Consider the following 24,976-nt stretch of genomic DNA (forward strand, 5'->3'; position numbering starts at 1 on the left):
CTCCAACTCAAAAAAAAAAAGAAGGAACAGCTGAGCCCAGCAGGTCAAGGCAGCAGTGGCCATGAGCATACCACTGCACTCCAGCCTGGGCAACAGAGTGAGACGTCAACTCAAAAATAAAAAAGTATTTTCATGCTGGGCATAATGGCTCACACCTATGATCTTAGCACTTTAGGAAGCCTAGGCTGGAGGATTTCTTTTTTTTTTTTTTTTTTTTGAGTTGGAGTCTCACTCTATCACCCAGACTGGAATGCAGTGGCCGCTCCCGGCCACCACAGCCTCGACCTGCTGGGCTCCGGCGATCCCTCCGCCTCAGCCTTCCAAGTAGCTGGAACTACAGACATGCGCTACCACGCCCGGCTAATTTTTTATTTATTGTAGAGATGAGGTCTCACCAAGTTGCCCAAGCGGGTCTCGAACCTGCGGGCTCAGGCAATCCTCTCACCTCAGCCTTCCAAAGGCATGGAATTACAGGCTGAGCCACTGAACCCGGCTGCTGGAGGATTTCTTGAGCCCAAGAGTTTGATACCAGCCTGGGCAACATAGTGAGACTTTGTCTCTACAAAAATAAAAAATAAAAAAATTATCCAAGTGTGGTGGTGCGCATCTGTAGTTCCAGTTACTTGGGAGGCTGATGCAGGAGGATTGCTTGAGCCCAGGAGTTGGAGGCTGCAATGAGCCACGATCATCCACTGCACTCTATCCTGGGCAAAAGAGTGAGACTCTGACTCAAACAAACAAACAAACGGTATTTCCTTTGGTCCCTGAATTTTGAATTCATTATATTTTAGTGTAACCCTACTCTTTTGTGGTCAAGGGATTATGATCACTCTACATGCCTAAAGGATCATCTCACTTATTTTTTTCCCAAAGTGCCTAGTTCAGTTCTCTGCAAACAATTTCTTTTAATTAAATGCTCTTTTTTTTGGTTCTGTTTTTCTGCACTCAGTCTCAGCTCAAAAAGAAAAAGCGAAGGAATTTGGTAACACCATTTCTGATCTATGTGATAATAGGGTAAAAAAGGGGAGGAGGTGTTATAAAAATATTTTTCTCTGTGTAGTCCTAGTTAGGAAGTCTAGAGAAAATGAAAGGGACTTCTTCCTCATTACAAGTTTGATTCAAACCCTTCTGTGGCTCAGGATGCCCTTGTGCCAAGGAGCAAGGTTAGGTCAATCCCCATTGCAGAGGAATGGAAAAAGCCACTATTGTACAGGGGTCCATGGTGGTGTACTAATGAGCTGCCATTACTCAACCAGCCTTTCTTCTCCTTGGTGTAGTTCAAGGCAGTTTGAAACAACTTGATCCTATCTCCATCTCTCCCCCTTTTTTTCCCATCTTTCTGTTTCTTCTCCTCTTGGTCCTTTCCCATAACTTCCTGCCTACATAGTCCTTAAACTGGCACCCCACAGGCTGCTAAAGGCCATCAGGGAGATCCTTGACTACCTCATATATATTATGAAGATAACGAGAAGGGTCTGTAATTGAATTTAGGGGAGAACAAGAGACCATGAGCAAGAGCAAGGGTGATAGAGAGTTCTTTTTCTCTCAAAACATACCTGAAAATCATAAGCAGAATATGGTGGCAGGTGAGGAGGGCTATGGTAGTAGGTATTGTAGGATGCCACTTGAGGACGAGCGTAGTAAGAAACAGTTGGATGGGCATTTTCAACAGAACAGTTCAGTGCCGGGAGAGTTGGGTTCTATAGAAAAACACAAATTAGAAAACACATAAGCATTTATTACCAGGAGAGTAGTTAAAGTAACTTGGTACATGTATACTATGGAGTACCATGCAGCTATTGATAAACAATGATGTGGACCTAGGCCAGGCATGGTGGCTCATACCTGTAATCCCAGTACTTTGGGAGGTCAGGGCAAGAGGATTGCTTGAGCCCAGGAATTCATAACCAGCCTGGGCAACATAGTGAGACCATGTCTCTACAAAAAAAATTAAATATAAATATAAGGGATATAGATCTATATTTAGTGACAAATTTGTCCAGGATATATTTTTAATTTTTTAAAGGCTACCATGTTAAGTTGTTATTATTATTATTATTATTATTATTTTGAGCTGGAGTCTCATTCTTGTTGCCCAGGCTGGAGTGCAGGCACACTCACAGCCACTGCAGACTCGACCTGCTGGGCTTAGGTGATCCTTCCGCCTCAGCCTTCAAAGTAGCTGGAACTACACATGCATGCCACTACGCCCAGCTAGTTTTTGTGATTTATTGTAGAGACGAGGTCTCACCAAGTTGCTCAGGCAATCCTCTCACCTCAGCCTCCTAAAGTGCTGGGATTACAGGCTGAGCCACTGCACCCAGCCCCATGTTAAATTAATATAGGATGAACCCAATTTATGTAAAAAAAAAAAAAGACCCAAACACACAAATATATATATATGTTTATGAATGCAAATAAATTAGCCTGGAAAGATGCATACACAACTGCAATGTGTTGTTATCTCTGGGGAAGGGTGTTGCATTAGAAGGTAAATGGGAGACTCATAACTTTCTACTACATATGCCAAAGTTTTTATAACTAATATGTCTTGTGTCATTTTCCCCAAACTTTTAAATTTTAAAGATTCAGGCCCATAGAAAAGTTTAAATTATGTATGTGATTTTTTAAAACAATAATTTAAAAGAAAGATAAGACTCAGGCCAAGCACAGTGGCTCATCCTTTGGGAGGCCGAGGCCTGAGGATTGCTTCAGCCCAGCCTGGAATTCAAGTTCGAGACCGGCCGGGGCAACATAGTGAGACCTTGTCTCTATAAAAACAAACAAACAAACAAAAATCAACCAACCAACCAAACAACCAAACAAACAAAAAAACCAATTAGCCGAGCACGGTGGCATGTACTTGTAGTCCCAGCTACTTGGGAGACTGAGGTAGGAGAATCGCCTGAGTCCAAGAGGTCAAGGCTGCAATGAGCCATGACTGTGCCACTGCACTCCAGCCTGGGTGACACAGTGAGATCCTGGCTCAAAAAAAAAAAAAAAAAAAGACTCAAAATACAAAATGTCAAAAAGACAAGCTTGAACAGGCTACTACTACTCTTGATGTGACATAGTGTGTTAGTGGTTCAATCACAGTTTGTAAAAGTTGTAAGGATTCTTGAAGAGTCCAACCTTGCTAAGGAACTCTCCTGTAGACACGAAGGGTATTCATTTCTCATCAGCCTTGCAGGCTGGTGGCAAGATTCTAGCAGTGCACAAAAGCCATGAAAGACTAATCAGAGTATATTGATCTTTTTTTGCAAACAAAACAGTGCAGAAATAATGTTATATCCTTTTTATAACATGCTGGTATGCGTAGCCCTTCAAGAATTGAAGCTAACCTTGTCCAGGATGGAGAACCTGCTCTCAACAGGATCAGAGCACTGCTAAAGGAAGTTACCACTGCTCATCAGTTCCCAAGTAGGACTGTGCTTTGTCCACATGGGTTAAGGTGTGGAGTAAATTATCTTTTCCATCTTCCATGTCATTGCCTCCTCCATTCATGTGGATAATCAAGAGCTGTCTGAAAAATCAGTGTGTCTTCCTTCTGGAACATATCTACACCACATTAATGGAGAGCAGAAGCTTCCTCTCAAGTGATAAAAATGTGTAGGCAGGCTTTGGCAGTGGCACAGGCAACCATGTTAAGGTGTTGGCAGGGAAAACTCCTTACAGCAAGTTTCAACACAGTTCGGCTGCTCTCTTCTTTGGAGTGGGTTACTATTTACATCTCTAGGAGGTTCGAAGAGCTACAAACCTGATTCATTATAATGCAGTTCACAGACAGTCAGAGAAATGTTTCTCAGCCTCTCGAATGTGGGAGAGGGGGCTACGATCTTGACCATTTCAAGGGCTGGCTAGTTTTACAGTGGAAGGACATTCAGAAATACCCCTACCTCTCCACCAGAATTCTAAGAAAGTACCAGAAATCATGTTCTTTTGGCCTTCTGTTAATTAAAAATATACCCTCCAGTCCTTGCAAAATGAAACCAGCTCTTCTATCCAAATAACCTAAGCCTAGTTATGAAAAAACAATCACACAAGGTAAACGATATAAACTTTTTTTGTCAGTTCAGCAAGGATAACAGTTGAAAGGAAATTGATTACTACAGAGAAAGAAACAGAAGAGACATGAGAGGAAGATTGAATGAGCATAGGAAAGCCACTGAGGAGAGTTGGGGTAGAAAGATGTAGAGAAAACGGACAGGGCAACAAGAGACAAAGAGGAAGAGGGTATGAGGAGGGGTAGAGCGGAGTTGGTCAGAGATGGAGCAAAAATTTGGCCCCAAATCATGGTGTGGTTATGCTTTAAATCAATAATTCTGATTTCAAAATAAAGTTGGGCTCTGTTTCTATTTGTATGCAGATACAGGAGTATGTGTGTCTATTTCTGTTAAAATTCTGAGCCTTAAGTTGTGAGACCCCCATTATTGATCAGTAGCATTCTGAGCTCCAGTTAAACAAAAAGTTACTAAGCAGGGCAGGAAATGGTGAAAGCAATCTTGCCTAGACAAAACTAAGTCTATTCTGAGACAATAATACTGGACTTTGGAAAGAATGTCACTTTTATTCATCTCCAGTTTACTCCAAACCAGGGATACGAATTAAAAGAAAATGGCAAGATATATTAACTTTTTAAAGATTCACCTCAAATCCTCATATTTTTGGTCAACAAATACTTCATCAAACATTTATTTAAGATCTTTTTTCACCAAGTACCTCTGGTCAGAGAATGAAAACAAACTTTTTTCCTTTTAGGATCTTACAACTCTAGAAGTGGTGGCTCCTAGCTGATTCTATTGAATGCTGCCAGCTCACAGTCCTTGGCTCCTGTCCTTACTCCCTGGAAATAGCTTCCATCAGCCAGCACCCCTAGGCCTCCCTGCAGAACCCAAGGCACTCTACTCAGGGAGGAGGCACATCACACATCACCAGTTACATTCTTAGGTTCACCTGGCTGATGTTCCAGGACATTTTTTACACCATTTTCTTATCTTAATAGAGTAGTGGTCTAAGTAATGGCTCCTCGTTGGTATCCCAATCTATACCACCACTAGTGTTCTCTGATCTTATAAATCAAATATCTTCCCTCAAATCTTTGCTTTCATCTTTTGCCACACTGGTACTTGATAGAGTTCCCAGACTTGGCATTTGATAATGCTCAGTACTTTCCTTGCTCTCCTTCCTTAACATTAAAGAAGCTCCCAACAGTTGGAAACAACTTGCTTTTATTTTATTTTTTATGAAAGCAACTAAACAAAGGAGGTAATGTCTATTAAAACACTTGTAAAACTACAAAAAGCTATCCAAATGTTAGTCAAGGGCAGCTGGGTAGAGCAGAAAGAGCAAAGGCTCTGGCATCTGACAATCTGGGCTCCAATCCCAGGTCTGTTATTTAGCTCAGGGCAAGTCAGTTGACCCCTCTTGGCCTATTTCCTCACCTGCTAAACAGGGACAGTAGACCTACTTCACAATGTAGTAATAGTGAAGATGGAAGAAAGTAATTGTGCAAAAGTACTTTGTAGAGAGTAAAGGACCATTACTGCACTTATCAAAGCAGACCATCAACAAACTGTTTTTTCCTCTAGAGATCAAAGGTAACAGTGAAATTAAGAGAACTAAGCCTATACATCTGTGATTAACTGATTTTCAACAAGGGTGCTAGAACCATGAAATGGAAAAAGAGCAGTGTCTTTGACAAATGTGCTGGGAAAACTGGTTATCCACATTAAAAAAAAAATGAAATTGGACCTGTAGCTCAAGCCAGATACAAAAATCAAGTCAAAACGGATCAAAGACCTAAATGTAACAGCCAACACTATACAACTCTTGGAAGAAAATATAGGCAGAATCTTCATGACTTGGGTTTGGCAATAGATTCTTAGATAAGACATCAAAAGCACAAACAACAAAAGAATAATAATAAATTGGGCTTCATCAAAATTAAAAATTTTTGTATATCAAAGAACATTATCAAGAAAGTGAAAAGACAACCCACAGAATGGAAGAAAAAAATTGCAAATCACATATCTGATAAGCATCTAGTATCAACTATATATCCACTATATATAAAGAACTCTTACAACTCAACAACAAAAAACAACCTGATTATAAAAATGGGCAGGATGCTGGGTGGAGGTGGAAAGGAGGTGTGATTGGGTCTTGGCCACTGGGAGCCAAGGAAGAATGCTGGGAGTGCATTGCTCTGAAGCCTGGTGTGGGGCAGGAGGTACAGGTTTTTCAATGCCCTGGCTCCCTGAGTGTTTCCTTAGGCCAGTGGGTTAGAGGCAACCAGGCTAGCACCCATGGGGGTGGGGGCCTCTGGATTTCCTCTCGAGGTGCTGAGGGTGGGTCCCTGGGTAGTCAGAGGATCTTGAAGTCCAGGCCTTGCTCTTAAGGTGTCAAAAGCTGAAGGTCACATTGGTTGCGGTTGGTTTTACACACTGTACACACTTAGTGCACTTTTCCTTGATTATTGCATTAGACCTGACAAGTTCATAGTGAGGTGCTATTGGTACCACTGTTTACAGGCTGAAAAAGATGCCAGTATTACTTTCAAAAATCAACACAAGATACATTTGCACAGAATACAAGTAGAACCACAGAGCTGAAGGAAGAAATAGAAGTAAAAAATAAACACCTCCACAATGTAGAAAATGCTTGTAATGACATCATGCTTACAGATGAAGATTGCTTAATGATACCTTATCAAACTAGTGATGTTTTCATTAGCCATTCTCAAGAGGAAACACAAGAAAATGTTAGAAGAAGCAAATAAAAACTTGTAAGAAGGAGTTAGCCCCTTAGAATTCAGAGTGGAATTAATTCAGTGGATGTTAGCAGATTTGAAAGGTCAGTTATGTAGCTCATTGTAACCTCGAACTCCTAAGCTCAAGTGATCCTTCCACCTCAGCCTCCCAAGTAGCTTGGACTACAGGCATGTGCCACCACACTCAGCTAATTATTTTTTGTTTATTTGTAGAGGCTGGGTCTCACTGTGTTGCCCAGGCTGGCATTTTATAATACTTTTTTTTTTTTTTGAGTTGGAGTCTCACTCTGTCATTCAGACTGGAGTGCAGTGGCCGCCCCCAGCCACTGCAGCCTCGACCTGCTGGGCTCTGGCGATTCTTCCGCTTCAGCCTTCCAAGTAGCTGGAACTATAGGCACGTGCTACCACGTCCGGCTAATTTTTGATTTATTGTAGATATAAGGTCTCGCCAAGGTGCCCAGGCGGGTCTCGAACCCACGGGCTCAGGCAATCCACTCACCTCGGCCTCCCAAAGCACTGGGATTATAGGCTGAGCTACCAAGTTCGGCTTATAATACTTTTCAAGTTTTCTTTAATAAACTGAAATATTGTTTTAAAAAATGGGCAAATAACTTGAATAAATATCTCTCCAAAGAAGATATATAAATTGCCCACACACACATGAAATGATGGCCAACATCAATGGTCTCACAGAAATGAAAACAAAGACCACAATAAGATATCACTTTGCACCTATGTAGAATGGCTATGATTTTTTTTAAGCGTCAGTGAGGATGTGGAGAAATTGGAACCCTCATATACTGCTGGCAGGAATGTAAAATGGCACAGCTGCAGTGGAAAACAGTTTGGCAGTTCCTCAAAAAGTTAAACATAGAATTATCATACAATCCTTCAATTCCACCCGTAGGTATATACCCCAAAGAACTGGAAACATGTGATCAAAAAATGCTTGTATACGAATGGCTATAGCAGCACTATTCCCAATAGCCAAAAGGTGGAAACAACCCAAATGTCCACCAATGAATAAAAAGATAAACAAAATGCCATGTATCCATATAATGGACAATTATTCAGCTGTAAAAAGAAACAAAGCACTGATATATGCTACAAGGTAGATAAATCTTAAAAATTATAAAAAGTGAAAGGTGCCAGACACAAAGGTTCACATATTGTATGATTCCATTCATGTAAAATATCCAGAATAGGTAAATCCATAAAGACAGAAAGCATATTAGTCGTTGCTGGGGACTTAGAGGAGGGGAAATGGGAAGTGACTATTTAACGACTACAGATTTTAGGTATTGAAAAAGTTCTGGAACTATATAAAAGTGATGATTGATTGTATAACATTGTGAATTTATTAAATGCCACTTAACTGTACACTCTGAAGTGATAAATTTTATGTTTGTGACATTCATCTCAATTTTTTTTTTAAATTTTGAGTTGGAGTCTCACTCTGTCGCCCAGACTGGAGTGCAGTGGCTGCTCCCTGCCACCGCAGTCTCGACCTGCTGGGCTCCAGCGATCCTTCCACCTCAGCCTTCCAAGTAGCCGGAACTACAGGCGTGCGCTACCACACCCGGCTGATTTTTTTTATTTATTGTAGAGATGAGGTCTCACTGCCCAGGCGGGTCTCGAACCTGCGGGCTCAGGCAATCCACTCACCACAGCCTCCCAAGGCGTGGGATTACAGGCTGAGCCACAGAGCCCGGCTAATTTTTTTTTTTTTTAAGAGGTGTGATGAGGGAAAATAGGGGTCTGAAGCTAAGGCTAAATGCTTGGCAGGGCTGTATTCCTTAGCATACCACCTTCTCACTCCTCCTTTCTTTCTAGCTTTCACAAATTTCTAGAAGTGTCCATCCAGCCACTCTCCCTATCTTCCCCAGGTGTCCTTTGCCTTCAAATTCCTCTCATCACCATGAAAAGGAAGTAAGGAATCAAGAACGGTGGCAATTTCAGCACTATGACCTACTGTATGGTAAACTTGGAGAATGGAGACACCTTGCAGGCACTCCAGCTAACACCTACTCTATTTATGCATCAAGGTGGCTCTGCCAACCAAGCATGAAAACTCTAGGGACAATTTAGAGAACTCCCTAACTCCCATCCCTGAGCTTCCCTCTCCTCAACTCTCTAACTCAAGGAGCTCCTCTTCCAGCCAGAGCAGTTCAGATTTTACACAATGCCTCTACTTTCACCTGTCCCCTGGGGAAAATCTCCAAGAACAAAGGACATTATTTTCTCCTAAGAAGTCCCAACCCAGAAAGAGCTTTCCCACAGCTCTCTCACCTAAAAGGTCCCTCAGGCCCAAATTTACAGGAAATCCTTCTCCCTCCTAGGCATCCACCTATGAATATGTTGATGCTTCTCCAACTCCCTAGTGCTTGGGCTTTTCGGGGTCAGGGAAGGGAAGCAGGAATGAGAAATGTGTGTGTGAGAGAGAGAGAAAAAAGAGAGAGAGAAAGACAGGACAGGTAGAAAAGGATTTAGTCACCAGCAGGAATGCTTAATACCTCCAGTCCTGCTGGGAACTTGCTGCCTAAGCTACAGAGTTTTTTTCTTTTTCCTTGTCCTACCCTACTTTTTATTTTTCATCATCTATCCTTTTGACAGTTCAGGATCAAGTTACAAACTGCCTTTCAGGTTTCTGTTCCTCAGGGACCCCAAAATGGGAAGAAACAACCAAGGGCCAAAGGGCAGCCTGCTTCATTTCTAGGGTCAAAGGAAAGCCCCTTTTGGACACAAATTAAATTCTTAAGCACATGTGGGCCATTCCTTTATAAACAGGAGTACACGCAACCCTGGCTACAGATCAGAATCACCTGGTAGCTTTATTTTTTTGTTGTTGATTGGGTTTGTTTGTTGTTGTTTGTAAGCCAGCATCTCTGTCACTCAGATTGGAGTGCAATGGCAGAATCACGGCTCAACGGAAGCCTCAACTTCCCAGGCTCAGGTGACTCTCCCGCCTCAGCCTCCTGAGAAGCTAGGACTACGGGGCTAATATTTTTTATGTTTTGCAGAGATGAGGTCTTCCTATGTTGCCCAGGCTGGTCTTGAACTCCTGGACTCAAGCAACCTTCCCGCCTCAGCCTCTCAAAGTGCTGGGATTACGAGCGTAGACCACCATGTCCGGTCATCTGGGAGCTTTAAAAAAAAATTGTTGCCTGGGCTTCAGTTTAGGCAAATTAAACCAGAATCTCTGGTTTTTTGTTTTTCTGTTTTTAAGCACTTCAGATGACGCTTTATATGAAGCCAGGTTGATAACCATAGCTCAAAACTATTACCTCCATAATAAGGGAGCAAAGGTTATCAAATAGGCAAATAAATGCTTAGGAATGCCTTAAAAGCAAAGGAAGGAAGGCACCTACTGTGACAGAACACCTACTGGTGTGCCTTTGCAGACATTGTGTACAAATATGGAAAAGATTTGGAAGGGAGGAGTGGGAACATGGGGCAGGGGAGGCTGAGGTTGAGGTTGAGGTTAAGGTTGAAGGCAGGACCTGACAAGCAACTCTTCAAATGCAAAAGGAAAGGAGCCCAGATGCTCTTTCTGAAGAAACTCCAAATGAAATTCATCGGGATGGGGAGAATAGCATTAATCTTACCAATAACTAAAAAAGCCTTTCCTTCCACCTCTCCCAAAGTTTGTTAGGAGGAAAACTAGCACACACAAAAAAAAATTCTACTAAAAATGTGTGTGATTTAAACTATATTTACATAATCACTGTGAATGGAGAAATTGAGAACACCCCTCTCTCCTCTCACCCTGCTCCTAGAATGTGCCTTAAGAATATAGGTAATTCATGTTAGCAAGAAAAATGCTCAGACTGATGACATTACCTGGCTCCTTCAATTTGAGATGTTTGAAGGCAGCTACACACCATCCTTGAAGCAATTCCTCCCTTCAAATTGTGGGTCCTCATTGTCTCCACCCACCTAGCCTTGCCCCATCCCCCCATAAGAGCCAATGTGAAATGGAAAGTCGTTTCCTTACCATGTCCTTAAAGCCTCCAAGGACAGCAGCAGTGATGATGCCCAGGAACAAGCCAACAATGTTGAGGATGGTGGCAGACCAGAGCAGGTGGTAAAGGTGGATGATGTCTTGGCAACTGCTGACATCGATGTATTCATAGTACCCACCGGTGATCTCCACCCGGCTGGACAGGGAGGAGCACATTCCAATTAGTCCCCAGAGGACAGGCTGTTCCCCAAGGCAGCAGTCCCCAACCTTTTTGGCATCGGGGACTGATTTTGTGGAAGATAATTTTTCCATGGACTGAGGGGGTGGGGACGGTTTTGGAATGATTCAAATGCATTACATTTATTGTGCACTTTCTTTCTATTATTATTACATTGTAATAGATAATGAAATAATTATACAACTCACCATGATGCAGAATCAGTGCGAGCCCTGAACTTGTTTTCCTACAACTAGACAATCCCATCTGGGGATGATGGGAGACAGCACTAGCATCACTGCCTCAGCTCCACCTCAGATCATCAGGCATCAGATTCTTTTTTTTTTTTTCTTTTTGAGTCGGAGTCTCACTCTGTCGCCCAGACTGGAGTGCAGTGGCCGCTCCAGGCTACCGCAGCCTCGACCTGCTGGGCTCCGGCGATCCTTCCACCTCAGCCTTCCAAGTAACTGGAACTACAGGTGTGCACTACCATGCCCGGCTCATTTATTTATTTATTTATTTATTTGTTGTAGAGATGAGGTCTTGCCAAGTTGCCCAGGTGGGTCATGAACCTGCGGGCTCAGGCAATCCACTCACCTCCGCCTCCCAAAGTGCTGGGATTACAGGCTGAGCCACCGAGTCCAGCCAGGCATCAGATTCTTATAAGGAGCATGCAAACTAGATACCTTGCATGTGCAGTTCACAATAGGGTTCACGCTATGAGAATCTAATACCACTGCTGATCTTACAGAAGGTGAAGCTCAGGCAGTAATACAAGCAATGGGGAGTGGCTGTAAATACAGATGAAGCTTCACTCACTTGCCTGCTGCTCTGGTCCTGATGTGTAACCCGGTTTCTAACAGGCCATGGACCAGTACCATAGAGTTTTAGACATATATATATACATACACACACACATATATATGTACTTATATATATACTTCTGCCTGCCAGAGAAACACTTGTAACCATCACTAACACTAATCCTAGACAGCACTTATTAACACTTGCTATGTACTAGGCACAGTGCTAAGCATTTTTACATATGTGAATTCATTAAATCTGTGCTATCTAATATAGTAGTTACTAACCACACATGGCTACTTAAATTTAAACTAATTAAAATTAAGTTAAATGAAATATTCAGTTGACCAGTTTCACCAGCCACATTTCAAGTGCTCAATAGCCACATGTAGCTAGTGGTTACTGTACTGGACACAACAGATTATCGAATGTTTCCATCACTGCAGAGAGTTCTAGTAGTCAGTGCTGCAAATCCTTACAATATCCTATGAAGTAGGGACTATCACCATTTCCATTTTGCAGATGAGGAAAGGGAAGAACAGAAAAGTTAGAGAACTTGCTCAAGTCATATGTGGCAGAACTGAAATCTGAATGCAGGCTTCAAAGACTTCAGTATCTCCCCTCTCAAAGCAAAACAAAAAACAATGTCCTAGTAAAGAATTAAAAGCTCACATGCTGCACAGAACCTGCATATTACCTCCTTGGGGAGGTCTTCCCTGACCACTTTTTCCAAAGACATCCTTCTTCCCAGCCCAGTCTCTCTCTATCATGTTACATGCTATGGACTGAATTATGTCCCCCAAAATTCTTATGTTGAAGTCCTATTCCCCAATGTGACTGTATTTGTAGACAGGGCTTTTAGAAGATAATTAAGGTTAAATGAGGTTATAAGGGTGGGATCCTAATCTGATAGGATTGGTAGCCTTATAAAAAGAGGAATATCTCTCTCTCTCTCTCTCTCTCTCTTCTTCCCCCTCCTATTCTCTCTCCTTCTCTTCTTCCTCTTCCTTCTCCTCCTCCTCCCCGTCTCCTTTCTTCCCCCCTCCCCTCCCCTCATCACCGTGAGTGCAGAGAAGAGGGGGCAAAAAGCCAAAGAGAATGCCCTCATGAGAACCTGACCCTGATCTCGAACTTCCAGCCTCCAGAACTGTGAGAAATAAATTTCTGTTTTTTAAACCACCCAGTCTATGGTATTTTGTTATGGCAGCCTGAGCTAACTAATACATTACCCTTCTCTAATTTCTCTGTAGCATTCATTCTTATGTGAACTTATCTTACTGATGTTGTCTACTATTGGTATTATTGTCTGCCTCCCCAACTTGAATGTGAGCTTCATGAGGGCAGGGACTTGGTTCATATTGTTCACTGTTGTGCCTGATACACAGTTGGTATTACATAAATGCCTGCTGAATTAACTAAATGAAGGTTCCTGTCCCCCTGGATGTTGCAAACTAGTTTACAGCTTGGCCACTGGAATTGGTAATGCATGTAAAACACTGTGGTTCTTAAAGTCACAAGCAAATGCTCTGGCATCAGGATGGTTATTACATGTGAGTCCCCTGCTATAAGAACATCAAAAATGAAAAAGAAAAAAAAGCAGAGTTTAATCTCTAAAATGAATTATGGAGGGATTAGTCACATAAGGAAAGACTTTTAAACTTTACAGATGATTATTTAAAGTCAGTGTTTTGCTAAGGAATTGAAATCAGTGTGGGACAGTGTAGGACAGACTGCCAGAATCATCTGTGTCTGTGTCTATGTGTGCCTGCCTGTGTGTGTCAGTGTGTTATTTGTGTGTGCCTGAAGATGTCTCTGCATCTATCTGTGGATATGTTCATGTGTCTTTGAGAAAGAGACGGTTAAACATGCAGATCATGCAAAGTCCTAGGCTTAGCCCCATTTCCTACTGAATCTGGCAGAATCTCTAGGGTATGGTGTCAGGCATCTGAGTTAACCAGGAATCTGTTTTAACAAGCTCACCAATGTTTAAGAGCCACTCTTTTCTTTTCTTGAGTCAGGGTTTCACCTCGTTGCCCAAGCTGGAGTGTAATGGCGTGATAACAGCTCACCAGTCTCCAAATTCTGGGCTCAAGTGATCCTCCCACCTCAGTATCCTGAGTAGCTGGGACTACAGGTGTGTGCCACCATGCCCAATTAATTTTTATTTTATTTTTTGTAAAGCCAGGGTCTTTCTATGTTGCCCAGGCTGGTCTTGAACTCCTGGGCTCAAACAATCCTCCTGCATTGGCCTCCCAAAGTGCTGAGATTACAGGAGTGAGCCACCACACCCAGCCAAGACCCACTGTTTTCAACAGTAAGCTTCCATAGTAGAATTTTAAGGATGTTTCAATATTTTCAGGAACACATCTGAAGAACCCATCCATAAGCATACATTGAGTGTCTCCTATTAGTTGGCACTGTACCAGGTCCCTAGTGTAGGGCAGGAGGATACACAGATTATTCACTGCCCCAAAGAGACAGAACTGTACAAAGGACTATTCTCTGGAAAGGGCAGGCCTGTGTGTAAGGGTGAGTGTGGGATTTTAGGGGCATCTTAGTGGTTTGGAAGTCAGCTTCTGATGTCCTCAAAGTTATAATTGCCTACCTCCTAAAACACCAAGGGTGAGCTATCAGTATACATAGGCCGGCAGTATGCCATAGCAAACTCTGGAATTAGGCTACATTCAAATCTTGACTCTGTCCCTTATATGCTGTCTGACCCTGAGCAACTTTCTTAACCTCTCTGAACCTGGAGGATTTAATGAGAGGATGCATGAAAGCAGTACTCCAGCACATAGCAAGAACCCCCACCAAAACAAACATGAAGCTATATTTTGTTCCTTCTGAGAGTCAGCTTCTGGCAACACAATTCAAACCTTTGCACCCTGTTCTTAAATGTATGAATGCTTTAGAGGCACAGACCATATCATGGGGATAGGTTAGTTGTTTGTTTAAAAATATTCAATTGAGCCGGGCTTGGTGGCTCAGCCTGTAATCTCGTGCTTTGGGAGGCCGAGGTGAGTGAATTGCCTGAGCCCGCACGTTTGAGACCTGCCTGGGCAACTTGGCGAGACCTCGTCTCTACAATAAAAAAAAAAAAAAAATTAGCCGGGAGTGGTAGTGCGCACCTGTAGTTCCCTTTACTTGGAAGGCTGAGGTGGAAGGATTGCCAGAGCCCAGCAGGTCGAGGCTGCGGTGGCCAGGAATGTGCCACTGCACTCCAGTCTGGGCAACAGAATGAGACTCCAACTCAAAAAAATAAATAAATAAATGAAAATAAAAATATTCATTTGTTTTATCTTATTTTATTTTTTTGAATAGGAGTCACTCTGTCGCCCAAGCTGGAGTGCAGTAGCACACTCACGGCCATTGCAACCTCGACCTGCTGGGCTCAGGTGATCCTTCCACCTCAGCCTTCCAAGTAGCTGGAACCACAGGCATGCACCACCATACCCAGCTAAGTTTTTGATTTATTGTAGAGATGAGGTCTCACCAAGTTGCTCAGGCTGGTCTCAAACCCCTGGACTCAGGCAATCCTCTTGCCTCTGCCTCCCAAAGTGCTGGGATTACAGGTGTGAACCACTGTGCCTGGCCTATTCAATAATTTTAGACTATATGTTTGGTTTCAGTTTAAGTGAATTCAGTGGCTTTTTTTTTTTTTTAAGCTGAATCACGAAGAAAAGAAAGCTAATTCTTAGATATGGCTCAGGGTTTAGCACATGAATGTGGCTTGTTTCTGTCTGAGATTCATGATTCCATTTGGTTCAGTCTCTGGGCAGAGCTTCCTCTGAAACTGCATCTTTTGTATTGCCACTGCTCCCACCCTCATGCCACCAAGACTGCAAGTCCCTCCTGCCAGATCCTACCACTGCCTGATTACTCTTCCTAAAACACTTTTTACCATGTCATTTACTTAATCAAAACCCTTCTGTGGCTCCCCAGTACCTTCAGGGGAGTGTCCAAATTCCTCAGTCTGCAACAATCTGGCTCCCAAATGGAGTCCATGATCCAGCCAGGCTGGAATCCCCAGAGGCCCCACACAGGCCATGCTGGGAACTTATTCCAAACCTTTGCTCAGATTTCTCCCCCTACATGGAAGATAATGCCTTCTGTTCTCTGTCTTGAACTCTCCCACTGTTCAAAGCTTCAGTAGTGCTGTGTTCAAGGACTCCAGTGCTTATTCATCAGCTTTTTCCTCGGGCTCCCATAGCACCAGACAGTCTATTTCTCTTAGTCTGGCATTTTGCATATGTCAATAATTCAGTTATTTATTTAATCCAGTATGTACCGAGAACCCAACCAGTGCTAAGTACTGTGTTGGGTGTTGAAGTTACAATCAAGGCCAAGGCTGCTATTACTCTGTCAAAACCGTAACCTCTTGAGGGTAAGGGTCATTACTTACATTTCTTTGTGTCTCTCTCACTGCCTAGCACAGTGATAGAAACTTTAAAGGTCATCAATAAGTACTCGGTGAATGAGTAACTGAGTGCAAAGATTGATCATTGCATTGATCATGAGATTGATTACCCAATATGTGTTTCCCTCCCTTGCTCTCTACTTGCTGAGTGGGCCTGAAGAAAGATTACCTCTCTGTGTTTCAGTTCTCTACTTAACAAAGTAGGAGGCAGAAGATCTTAGATATGGCAGGAGGGTATCCTTCTGCTTTTCCATAAGGACCTGGAAGTACTCACCAATTCCTGGGCAGCAGGCAGTAGCAATGGGCAGCCTCTGTGCATCTCTCTCCTACTGCATACATTCTGCATGTCCATTTAAGTCCCCCTCCCTGCAATCCCTCTGGGAAATTTAGTTCCTTAAAAGCAAAACTTGTCTTGTTGATATCCATTCTTTGAAAACAGTCCCTGGCACATAGTAGGAGCTCAATAAAAGTTTGTCAAAGGAAGGAATAAATGGAATTAAGCTATCTTTCATTTTATTACTAGCTGAAGCAGTTCATAAAACACTCTGTTTCCTTTCATTTCCTTTAGGTTACGCACTGAAAACCAGTGATATTGTCTTGACCTCTCCAAAGATCAGTGAGTGGATGAAAGCCTGAAGTACTCTGAAAGTTAGCTACTGAGGAGCTGTGTCCTAGAGAAAGCCACCTTCCTGCACGAGGCTAAATGGAATAATCTATGTTTGGTATTAAACACTCACCACCCCTGACGTCAAAGAAGGTCTGTGGGTTCGAGGTGACAGTAGAAACTGTTTCCGTAGCACTGTACAAATAACTGCCTAATGTTTTTGTTCCCACTTTTTTTTTTCTTGGCCTCCTTTCCAGGAAATGGACTGGTGAAGCTGGCAATTGATTAAAAATAGGCTTCGTGTGAGGAAAACAAATACACATTTGGCAAAGTTAAAGTCTCCAAGCCTCAGAATGCTTGTTGCTAGCTATATTTAGGCCTGTGTTTAGATCTCTTTGGCTCTTGGTGGAAAAGGCTCCAGGTCAAGGAAAAACTTTTCCTTCCTATTGTGGGGCCATCACTTTTTCAGTCTCTGGCCTGGGATTATGATCTGGTAGGACTGATTCCTTATGAAAAGCTAACCAAGTCCTTTTCTACAGGATTTGCCCTTGGAATCTTAGTGCAACAGAATTGGGAAGGGGCTTTGAGAGATGCCTGGGGCTAGGCTCCAGGCACCAGGTAGGTGAAAGCAATTTCAAGGTTTGAAGAGCAGGTGGAGTGTTCCCATGACCCTTCTCACTTGCCTAGTACAATATTTTATTTTCCTGGTGAAAAGAGAGTTCTTCTTTCTGTTCCTTTTCAACAAATGTCACTCCCTTTTCATCAGTTTCTTACTCATGCCCAACCCTGTGCTGTGACAAGAAGCTGTAGATAAGATAAAGTCATGTTCCCTGCCCTTAGGGAGCCCATAGTTTAGCACAGCTCCTCACAAAATTCCTTAAGAATGTTGAAGACAATACTGGCATAAGTTGCTTTAAGAAAGCAAGCAAGTTCGTTATTATGAAGTCCAGATTGATAGATAGATTGGGCTTGAGCTTAAAGTAGGATTTTGTGTATTCAAACCTTTTTCAGAAACACACCCACTGCAGAAAGAAAGATGTGTCTGCACAGAGGCACTCTGCAGCCCTCTCAGTGAGCTGCTTCTCTCCTTCTCAGAATCTCAGGACCAGTTATGGCCAGCTCCTAGCATCACCCCAGGAGGCCATGAGATGGGAAAGGAGAGGAGAAAACCAAGAAGAAGGGAGAAGGATGGCAGGAGGAGGGATAGAAGAGGGAGGAGATAAAAACAGAGGGAAGAGCAGAGCAGGGGGAGAGGGATGAGAGGAGATAAGAGGAAAGATAGCAAAATAAGCCAAATTCCTCTAGGATCTATGTGATGTTCCTTTCATCATTTTTGGAAGGATAAACTCAGGAAGTACAATTATAGCCAGCTTTCAATCATTGCTGCTAAGGAAGACAGTCTTTTACAAGTGAAGTTATTATTAAAACATGAATAATTGAACCCCCAGATAATCCCCAATCCTCACTTGAGTCTGTAAGTTTCTCTTTCTCCACTGCCAAACCTTTCAACAAAATGAGACTGGTGATAACAAGGAAGATAAAGGGCTGCTGTGAGGTCTCTGCCTTCTCCCTGCCTCTAGGCTGTAGTCTGTCAGGTTTCTTTTCTTTACTCTTTTCTTTTCTTGTCTTGTCTTCTCTTCTCTTCTCTTCCCTCCTTCCCTCCCTCTTCCTCTTCCTCTTTCTCTTTCTCTTTTTTTGACAAGATCTCACTCTGTCACCCAGGTGGAGTGAGGTGGTGGGATCATGATTCACCACAGACTCAACCTCCTAGACTCAGGTGATCCTTCTTCCTCAGCCTCCCGAGTAGCTGGGACTATAGGCACACAGCTATGTTTTGTATTTTTTGTAGCGACCCGAGTAGCTGGGACTATAGGCACACAGCTATGTTTTGTATTTTTTGTAGCGACAAGGTCTTGCTGTGTTGCCTAGGCTAGTCTTAAACTCCTGGGCTCAAGCAATCCTCCCGTATCAGCCTCCCAAAGTGCTGCGATTACAGGCATGAGCCACTGGGCCTGGCTAGGTCTTAATTTTCAAACCAGAGAAACTGGCCACCAAACACCAAGCACAGGGAATGTGAGTGAAGAGGGGGCTGCAAGCACTGATGCCAATGAATCCAGCTCCATTCAATGGCCCCCTTGCTGGTCCCTCCCTTATTCCCTTCCTCCCTTGGCCCTCAACTCTCCTGCACTGAGAGTCTGCAGAAAATATGCTAATAGACAGGCATTGGTCAATACATTCCTCATGGAGGGGTGCTCACACACGCTGCATCATCTACTTATGCATCCCTGTTGATTCCACCTTCTAGATTGCTCTTAATATAATTCTCTGTTTTTTATTGTCCCCAAATCAACTTGATCTAGGCTCCATTCTCTGTGGCATGAACTCTTGCAGGAGCCTTCTAGCTGCCTTCAGTCTCCAACCATTCAAGTCCATCTTTCATGCTGTACCCTTCACTGGCTCCCAATTGCCTACAGGGTCAAGTTCAAAGTCATTCCTATGGCCAACAAACTCTCTATTATCTGACTTCTGGCTGCAGCTCCGCCCTCACCTCCTACCATAATTTCTATAACTACCTCTACCCCCTGACTCTTGACAACTGCCAGGAATGCCCTTCTCATGCTACACCATTTTGGTTTGTCTCCTAACTCCTTGGTTATTCTTAAGTCTCAGCTCCCACATCACCTACTCATCGACACTGCCCCACCCCCACTCCCAGCCCAGTAAAGTCTGATTTTCATTCCTTTGGGTCACCAGGCTCTCCACTACATCCACTGATTCCCCACCGTATCACACTATATTGCCATCCATTGCTCACATAACTGTCTTCTCTACTAGTCTGTGAGCTCCTCGGTGGGGATCTCTGTATTCCTAGTACCTAGATATGTTTTGAAAGAAAGGACAGCCTGTAATCCCAACTACTTGGAAGGTTGAGGTGGGAGGGTTGCTTGAGTCCAGAAGTTCAAGGCTGCAATGAGCTATAATTACATCAGTGCACTCCAGCCTGGGAGACCCTGTCTGTAACAACAACAAAAGGAAGGAAGGAGGGAAGGAGGAAAGAAAGGGAGGGAGGGAAGGAGGGAGGGAAGGAGGGAGAGAGGGGGGAACGAAGGAAGAAAAAGAAAAAGCAGAAGAGAGAGACAGAAAGAAAGAAAAAAAAGGAAGGAAGGAAGGAAAAGAAAGGAAGGAAGGAAGGAAAGAAAAGGAAGGAAGGAAGAAAGAAAGAAAGAAAGAAAGAAGGAAGGAAGGAAAAAGGAAAGAAAGAAAGAAAAAGAAAGAAAGAAGGAAGGAAGGAAGGAAGGAAGGAAGGAAGGAAGGAAGGAAGGAAGGAAGGAAAGAAAGAACAAAGTTTTGGAGGGCAGAAAGCCTGAGTGGTTGTAGCAAAACCAGCACCAAACTTGCTCTGCCTCAGGGCCTTTGCATTTGCTATTATTCTCTCTGCTTAAAACACTCTTTCCCCTAGGCATCTACTTGGGATGCCCTCTCACTTCATTCAGGTCTTTGCACAAATGTCACCTCCTCAAAGAAGCCTTCCATGGCTACTGTATCTAACATAGAGTGTGCGTGCATGTACACATGTACACACTCACACACACACACACACACACACACACACACACACACACACTTCATCTTGTTTGACTACCTATCCTGCTTCACCTTTCTTCAAAGTTCTGATCACTGTCTGGCATTATATTATATATTTGGGTGTTTATCGACTATCTCCTCTACTAGAATATAAACTCCATGGGGAAAAGAACTTTTGTTTTGTTGGCTGCTGAATCTTCAGTGTTTAGGACAGAACCAGGTACAGAGAAGATATTAAATAACTATTTGTTGGATGTTGTTAAACTTGGACACAGACAGAGCTGAGTCTGAATCCTACCTCTACTGTTTTGAGGTAGTTGTCTTTCTTCTGAGCTTTACACTCATCTTTAAAATGGGGATAACTCTACATACCTCATAGATCAAAATTAAATGAGATAGAGTATATGAAAGTATCTAGCATGATGCCTGGAACAGAGAAGGCAAGTAATATGTCTGCTAGATTAAATATGTTGACAGACTAATGACTTCCACTTCTTTGATCCTTGCCATATACCCTTCCTCACCCTCAGCCCTTCTGGTGATCATTATGCTCAAACCAGTATATCGGTGCTTGGGGCTCAGTACTTACTTGCCACAGTTGTAGAGGTCACAGCAGAAGCAGGTGTTACCTCGGATGCGAGGTGTGCAGAATCCACGGCTGAGTTGAGGGCAGTCCACCTGAGGGTATACAATGAGGAGATGAGCTGGCATGGAATGAGAGGAAGGACCTTCTGAGACTGAAAATGCGAGTTGGTGATGGAAACAGTAAGGATGGCTGTGAAATGAACACACCAACTCATGAGAGGGATGTGGCTGGGCAGGGAACTGGCTGGACTTGTGCATGAGGCAAGTCACTGTGTAGGTGGGCCCATGTCCAGCCTCAGCCATAGCCCTCAGTGTCCCATCCCTGAAGATGGAGAGGAGGAAGGACGGATGAAAGAACATACAGAAGAACAAATGGACTGTAGGAAGCAAGGATACGAGGACAGGGGAAATCAGGGCACAGGAAGAAAAAGGATCAGGTGGAAAGGAAGACAGAGGGGCTGTCACATGCACTCTGAAGTACAATTGTACCTCTCTAGCTGCCTGGGTAAGGTTCCTCATAACCCTCGCGGAAGGAGAATTTTTGGTTGAGGAACTTATGACCTTATATAGGAAAAATAGGGTTAGGGGAACCAGGGTTACAAGTGAGCCTATGGAAGTCATTATTTACATTTTTACAGTCACCAAATTAACACAAAAAAGCTATCACGACAAAATCCAGAGAACAGCAATGACATCTTACACATTTAGAGTCTGCAGAAAGTTTTTTAAAACCAAAAAGAAAATATCCATTTACCGTCTCTTATTTGTAAGACATTTTCCAGGCTCTCTTCCCCATCCAGATGCAATGAAGTGCTTGTAAATTTGATTTACTTTGTTATAGATAAAATTCATAGTAAATGGGCATTTTTAAAATATTGAGTCCTTCATTCAAATGCTCACTGCCTTCCTGATAAGCACATACACGTTTCTATTCCTCCTTTCTAACTCAGGAATATTTAGAAAAACGGTGAATTTGTGGTTGTTAAAAGAAAAAGGAGGCAAGTGAATGGCAGAGCCAGAATCAAAGTATTTGCTATGATGCCTCGGGAGCAGGGTCCTTGTTTTGCCTAACTCCAAGGGCACCATTCACATTGTAAAATGGTTTCCCCTGAAGTTGTGCAAAGCAATGGTCATTTCGCAACCCCTTGCCTTCTTTTTCTCTTCCAAATCACAAATTTACCATTTTTCTAACCATTCTTGGGGAATTGACTTTAATTTGAGGTTAATAGAGTACCAAGTTGTCAGGGTTTCTGGAAATATAGTTTCATATGAAGGGATCCTTAGGTTGGGGAGGGACTTTTGTGTACTAAAATGAAAACTCTCCAAAAATGAATTGAAGCTGTGCTTTGTCTCACTGCCCACTGCCTCCAGTTCTGCCTAGGGCAACATGGAACACAAGGACAGCTGTGTAGGGCCAGAGACAGATATATGCCCACTCAAGGATTATTAGGCTGGCCTCTTGGAGGTGTCACGAGAGGCGCCAGGCCAACAGTCCTGGCCTCCCCAGAGCATTGAGGTGGACCTGGCTTCTCAATTACCCTCATTTGGTTTCAGACCCCTCCCATGTGTGGGGCTCAGACTCTGCCTCCCTAGTTCAGACCTAGTGCCTTGGTGGGGCTCCCAGTTTCCTTCTATTTGGGCACTGAGTTCAGGCAACTGAACCATCATCCACAAAGATGGGGGAGGAACATGCCCCGTGGCCTCTGTACTCTCATCTGTCCCTCTGGGGATCAAAGCCCCACATTGAGAGGCTGCCGACTGAGGTCAGAGGGTCAACCTGTGACCGCAGAACAAAGTAAATCTGATTAGGCCTCATGAGGCTCCAACCTATGACCATGGCCTCGTTAGCACTCTGCTCTGACCCACTGAAAAAATCAGCAAAGGTACCTAGCTGTAAAACCTAGGCCCATGAAACGGAGTAAAAGAAAGGAAGTTTCAGGCAGAACAGGGAACTTTTCCAGGAGGTAAAGACACGCAGCCTTATTCTGGCTCACCTCCTCAGCTTCCTTCTGGGATGTCTTGGGGACATAGTGACACCGGTTAGCGTAGAGAGGTTTCAGATCCTAGAAAGGGAAACACCAAACCAAAGGGGTTTTGGCTTTGGAAAATAAAACAGCAAGTGCTTTGCTTAGTAATAAAATATTTGGAAGCACACACACACACACACACACACACACGCACGCACACACACACACACACACACACACACACACACACCCCTGTGCGGGAGCAGGCAGTAGGTTTGGTAAGTTTCTGAAAGTTATCTGTCTAGAGAGATTGAGAATGTGAGGATTAGACAAAAATGGTTTAATAACTGCCTTCTAATGGACTACTTGTTTAATTTAACATTTTAGGAAATTGAGAAATGGGTTTCCTGAAATTTTCCTTCTGGTCTTCTTTTACTTCTAGTCTTTATCTTGCAAACAGTTCCAAGGGAACAAGATTCAAAACTCTAGGTTATTGTGACATCCACCTTTCTTTTTTTCATCTTTATTTTAGATTCAGGGGGTGACATCAAACTTTCAAATGGAAGAGGCCCAGCTCCAACAACGAGATTTCATCCTCACCTGGGGACGGGACTAGTGCTCGCTGACTTGAACTCCCTGTAGTCATTTCCACAGCTCTTTCAGAAGGAAAAGCTCATGAAGCAAGACCCACGAGGATGAGCAGCTGTGAGACCGCGGTCAATTTTAACTCAACTGAACTGTGAGCCATTTTCACCCAACAAAAGATTAGATAAAGCCAGTGAACTCCAAAAACACTGCTAAAGCCCTGAAAAACTAAGATGGAGCTCAAGAACAGTTGATTTACCCTGAGCTTGGCCAGTTTCCTGGTAAGGGAACTCTCAGGCATGGGGGCTGGTGTACAACAGACAGACACAAGCCAGGGATGCCCGGAAGCCTGCAGGCAGGGGCTGCTGTTCACTTTCAGGGCTGATGCTAAACATCCCTTGAGTGGTAGGGGGCTGCTGCCAAAGGCAGGTGGGGGCAGAACAAAGAGTTTATGCAAACTGACCTTAGAGATTTGGCAGAAGTACCCAGGCAGAGGGAATTTACATATTGCTTGCTTCCCTTCTGCTCCCACTTCTCTCACCATTTCCGATAATCCTGGTGGCTGTTTTTCCCACACATGTGATTTAACATCTCCTGTACTTAGTACTCAAGTGCCTCCTGCATTCTATCCAGGCCACCCCACTAAGAATCTAGGACTTTCCATCAGCTACATCTACGTGAAACCCCTGACTGCTCAATGTTCTGAAAGTACATTGCCCTATTAGATTAACCTGGAATCAGGCTGGAAAGGAATGAGGGTTCTCATGCTCATATCTGGCAGGGCTTATTTTCCCATTTGGGTGGTGACAGAAGTCATTATTGTCCTGCTGAAGAGGAGGCTTAATGTTTTGGTCCATAGCCCTCCTGACCTCCTGGTTTTGCAAAAAGAATTCAGTCACCAACTGCCCTAAATGAAGACAGATGTGTGATGGTTGCCCATTTGCTGTCTCTGGCTGACAGTTTTCATTGAGACCTCAGAAGAGGAGCAAGAATAGGCAATCAGGAGCTGAGGAAAGGTCACTCAGCTAGGGCTTGGCAACTTCTTCGATCTGAAGGGTCACCAACCATGGGGAAGGGGTAGAAAGGGCAACTGCTTTGTTGAGTGTTTACTCTGTTCCAGGCCCCTTAAGACAGGTTCATACTCATTATTTAATTTTATTCTCATGCTAACCCTGAAAGGTAGGTAACTGTTAAATGCATTTAGAAGAGAAGGAAACTATGGCACAAGAAGGTAAAGTGATTTTCCCAGCTAATTATTTGCTATAGCAGGGAGAGGGGAGACGATGGGAACATGAGACAAAAGAGAGAAGGAACAAGACACTTATAGAGGGCTATGTGAGAAGGTAGGTCTTGAGAAGAAATTCAGATTCACCCAAGCCACAGGAATAGGACAAGATGACATTAAAGGACCTCAGTAACAGGACTGGCTGACTGTAACCCACCCAAGCTGTACTAGGGTCCAAATGTGCATTTCATTTTCAG

At 43.4% G+C, this 24,976-nt stretch overlaps 1 protein-coding gene across 3 annotated transcripts in view; it reads right to left on the reverse strand.

The window, feature by feature from the left end:
• Positions 1-24,976, reverse strand: part of TMEM255A (transmembrane protein 255A) — a 58,503-nt gene that overhangs the window by 9,046 nt on the left and 24,481 nt on the right. Inside the window, exons 5-9 of one of the 3 annotated variants that reach the window (XM_021706231.1) lie at positions 22,937-23,005; positions 21,432-21,503; positions 20,947-21,035; positions 10,764-10,926; positions 1,557-1,700 (exon numbers count right to left, since the gene is read on the reverse strand). In XM_021706231.1, the coding sequence (XP_021561906.1) occupies positions 1,557-1,700; positions 10,764-10,926; positions 20,947-21,035; positions 21,432-21,503; positions 22,937-23,005 (537 nt within the window). The remainder of the gene's footprint in view (positions 1-1,556; positions 1,701-10,763; positions 10,927-20,946; positions 21,036-21,431; positions 21,504-22,936; positions 23,006-24,976) is intronic. The other 2 variants (XM_021706232.1, XM_021706233.1) reach the window with 2 other exon arrangements.

This window comes from Carlito syrichta, unplaced genomic scaffold (assembly GCF_000164805.1).
Source record: "Carlito syrichta isolate Samal-C Ts95f unplaced genomic scaffold, Tarsius_syrichta-2.0.1 Scaffold315361, whole genome shotgun sequence".
Classification (NCBI taxonomy): domain Eukaryota; kingdom Metazoa; phylum Chordata; class Mammalia; order Primates; family Tarsiidae; genus Carlito; species Carlito syrichta.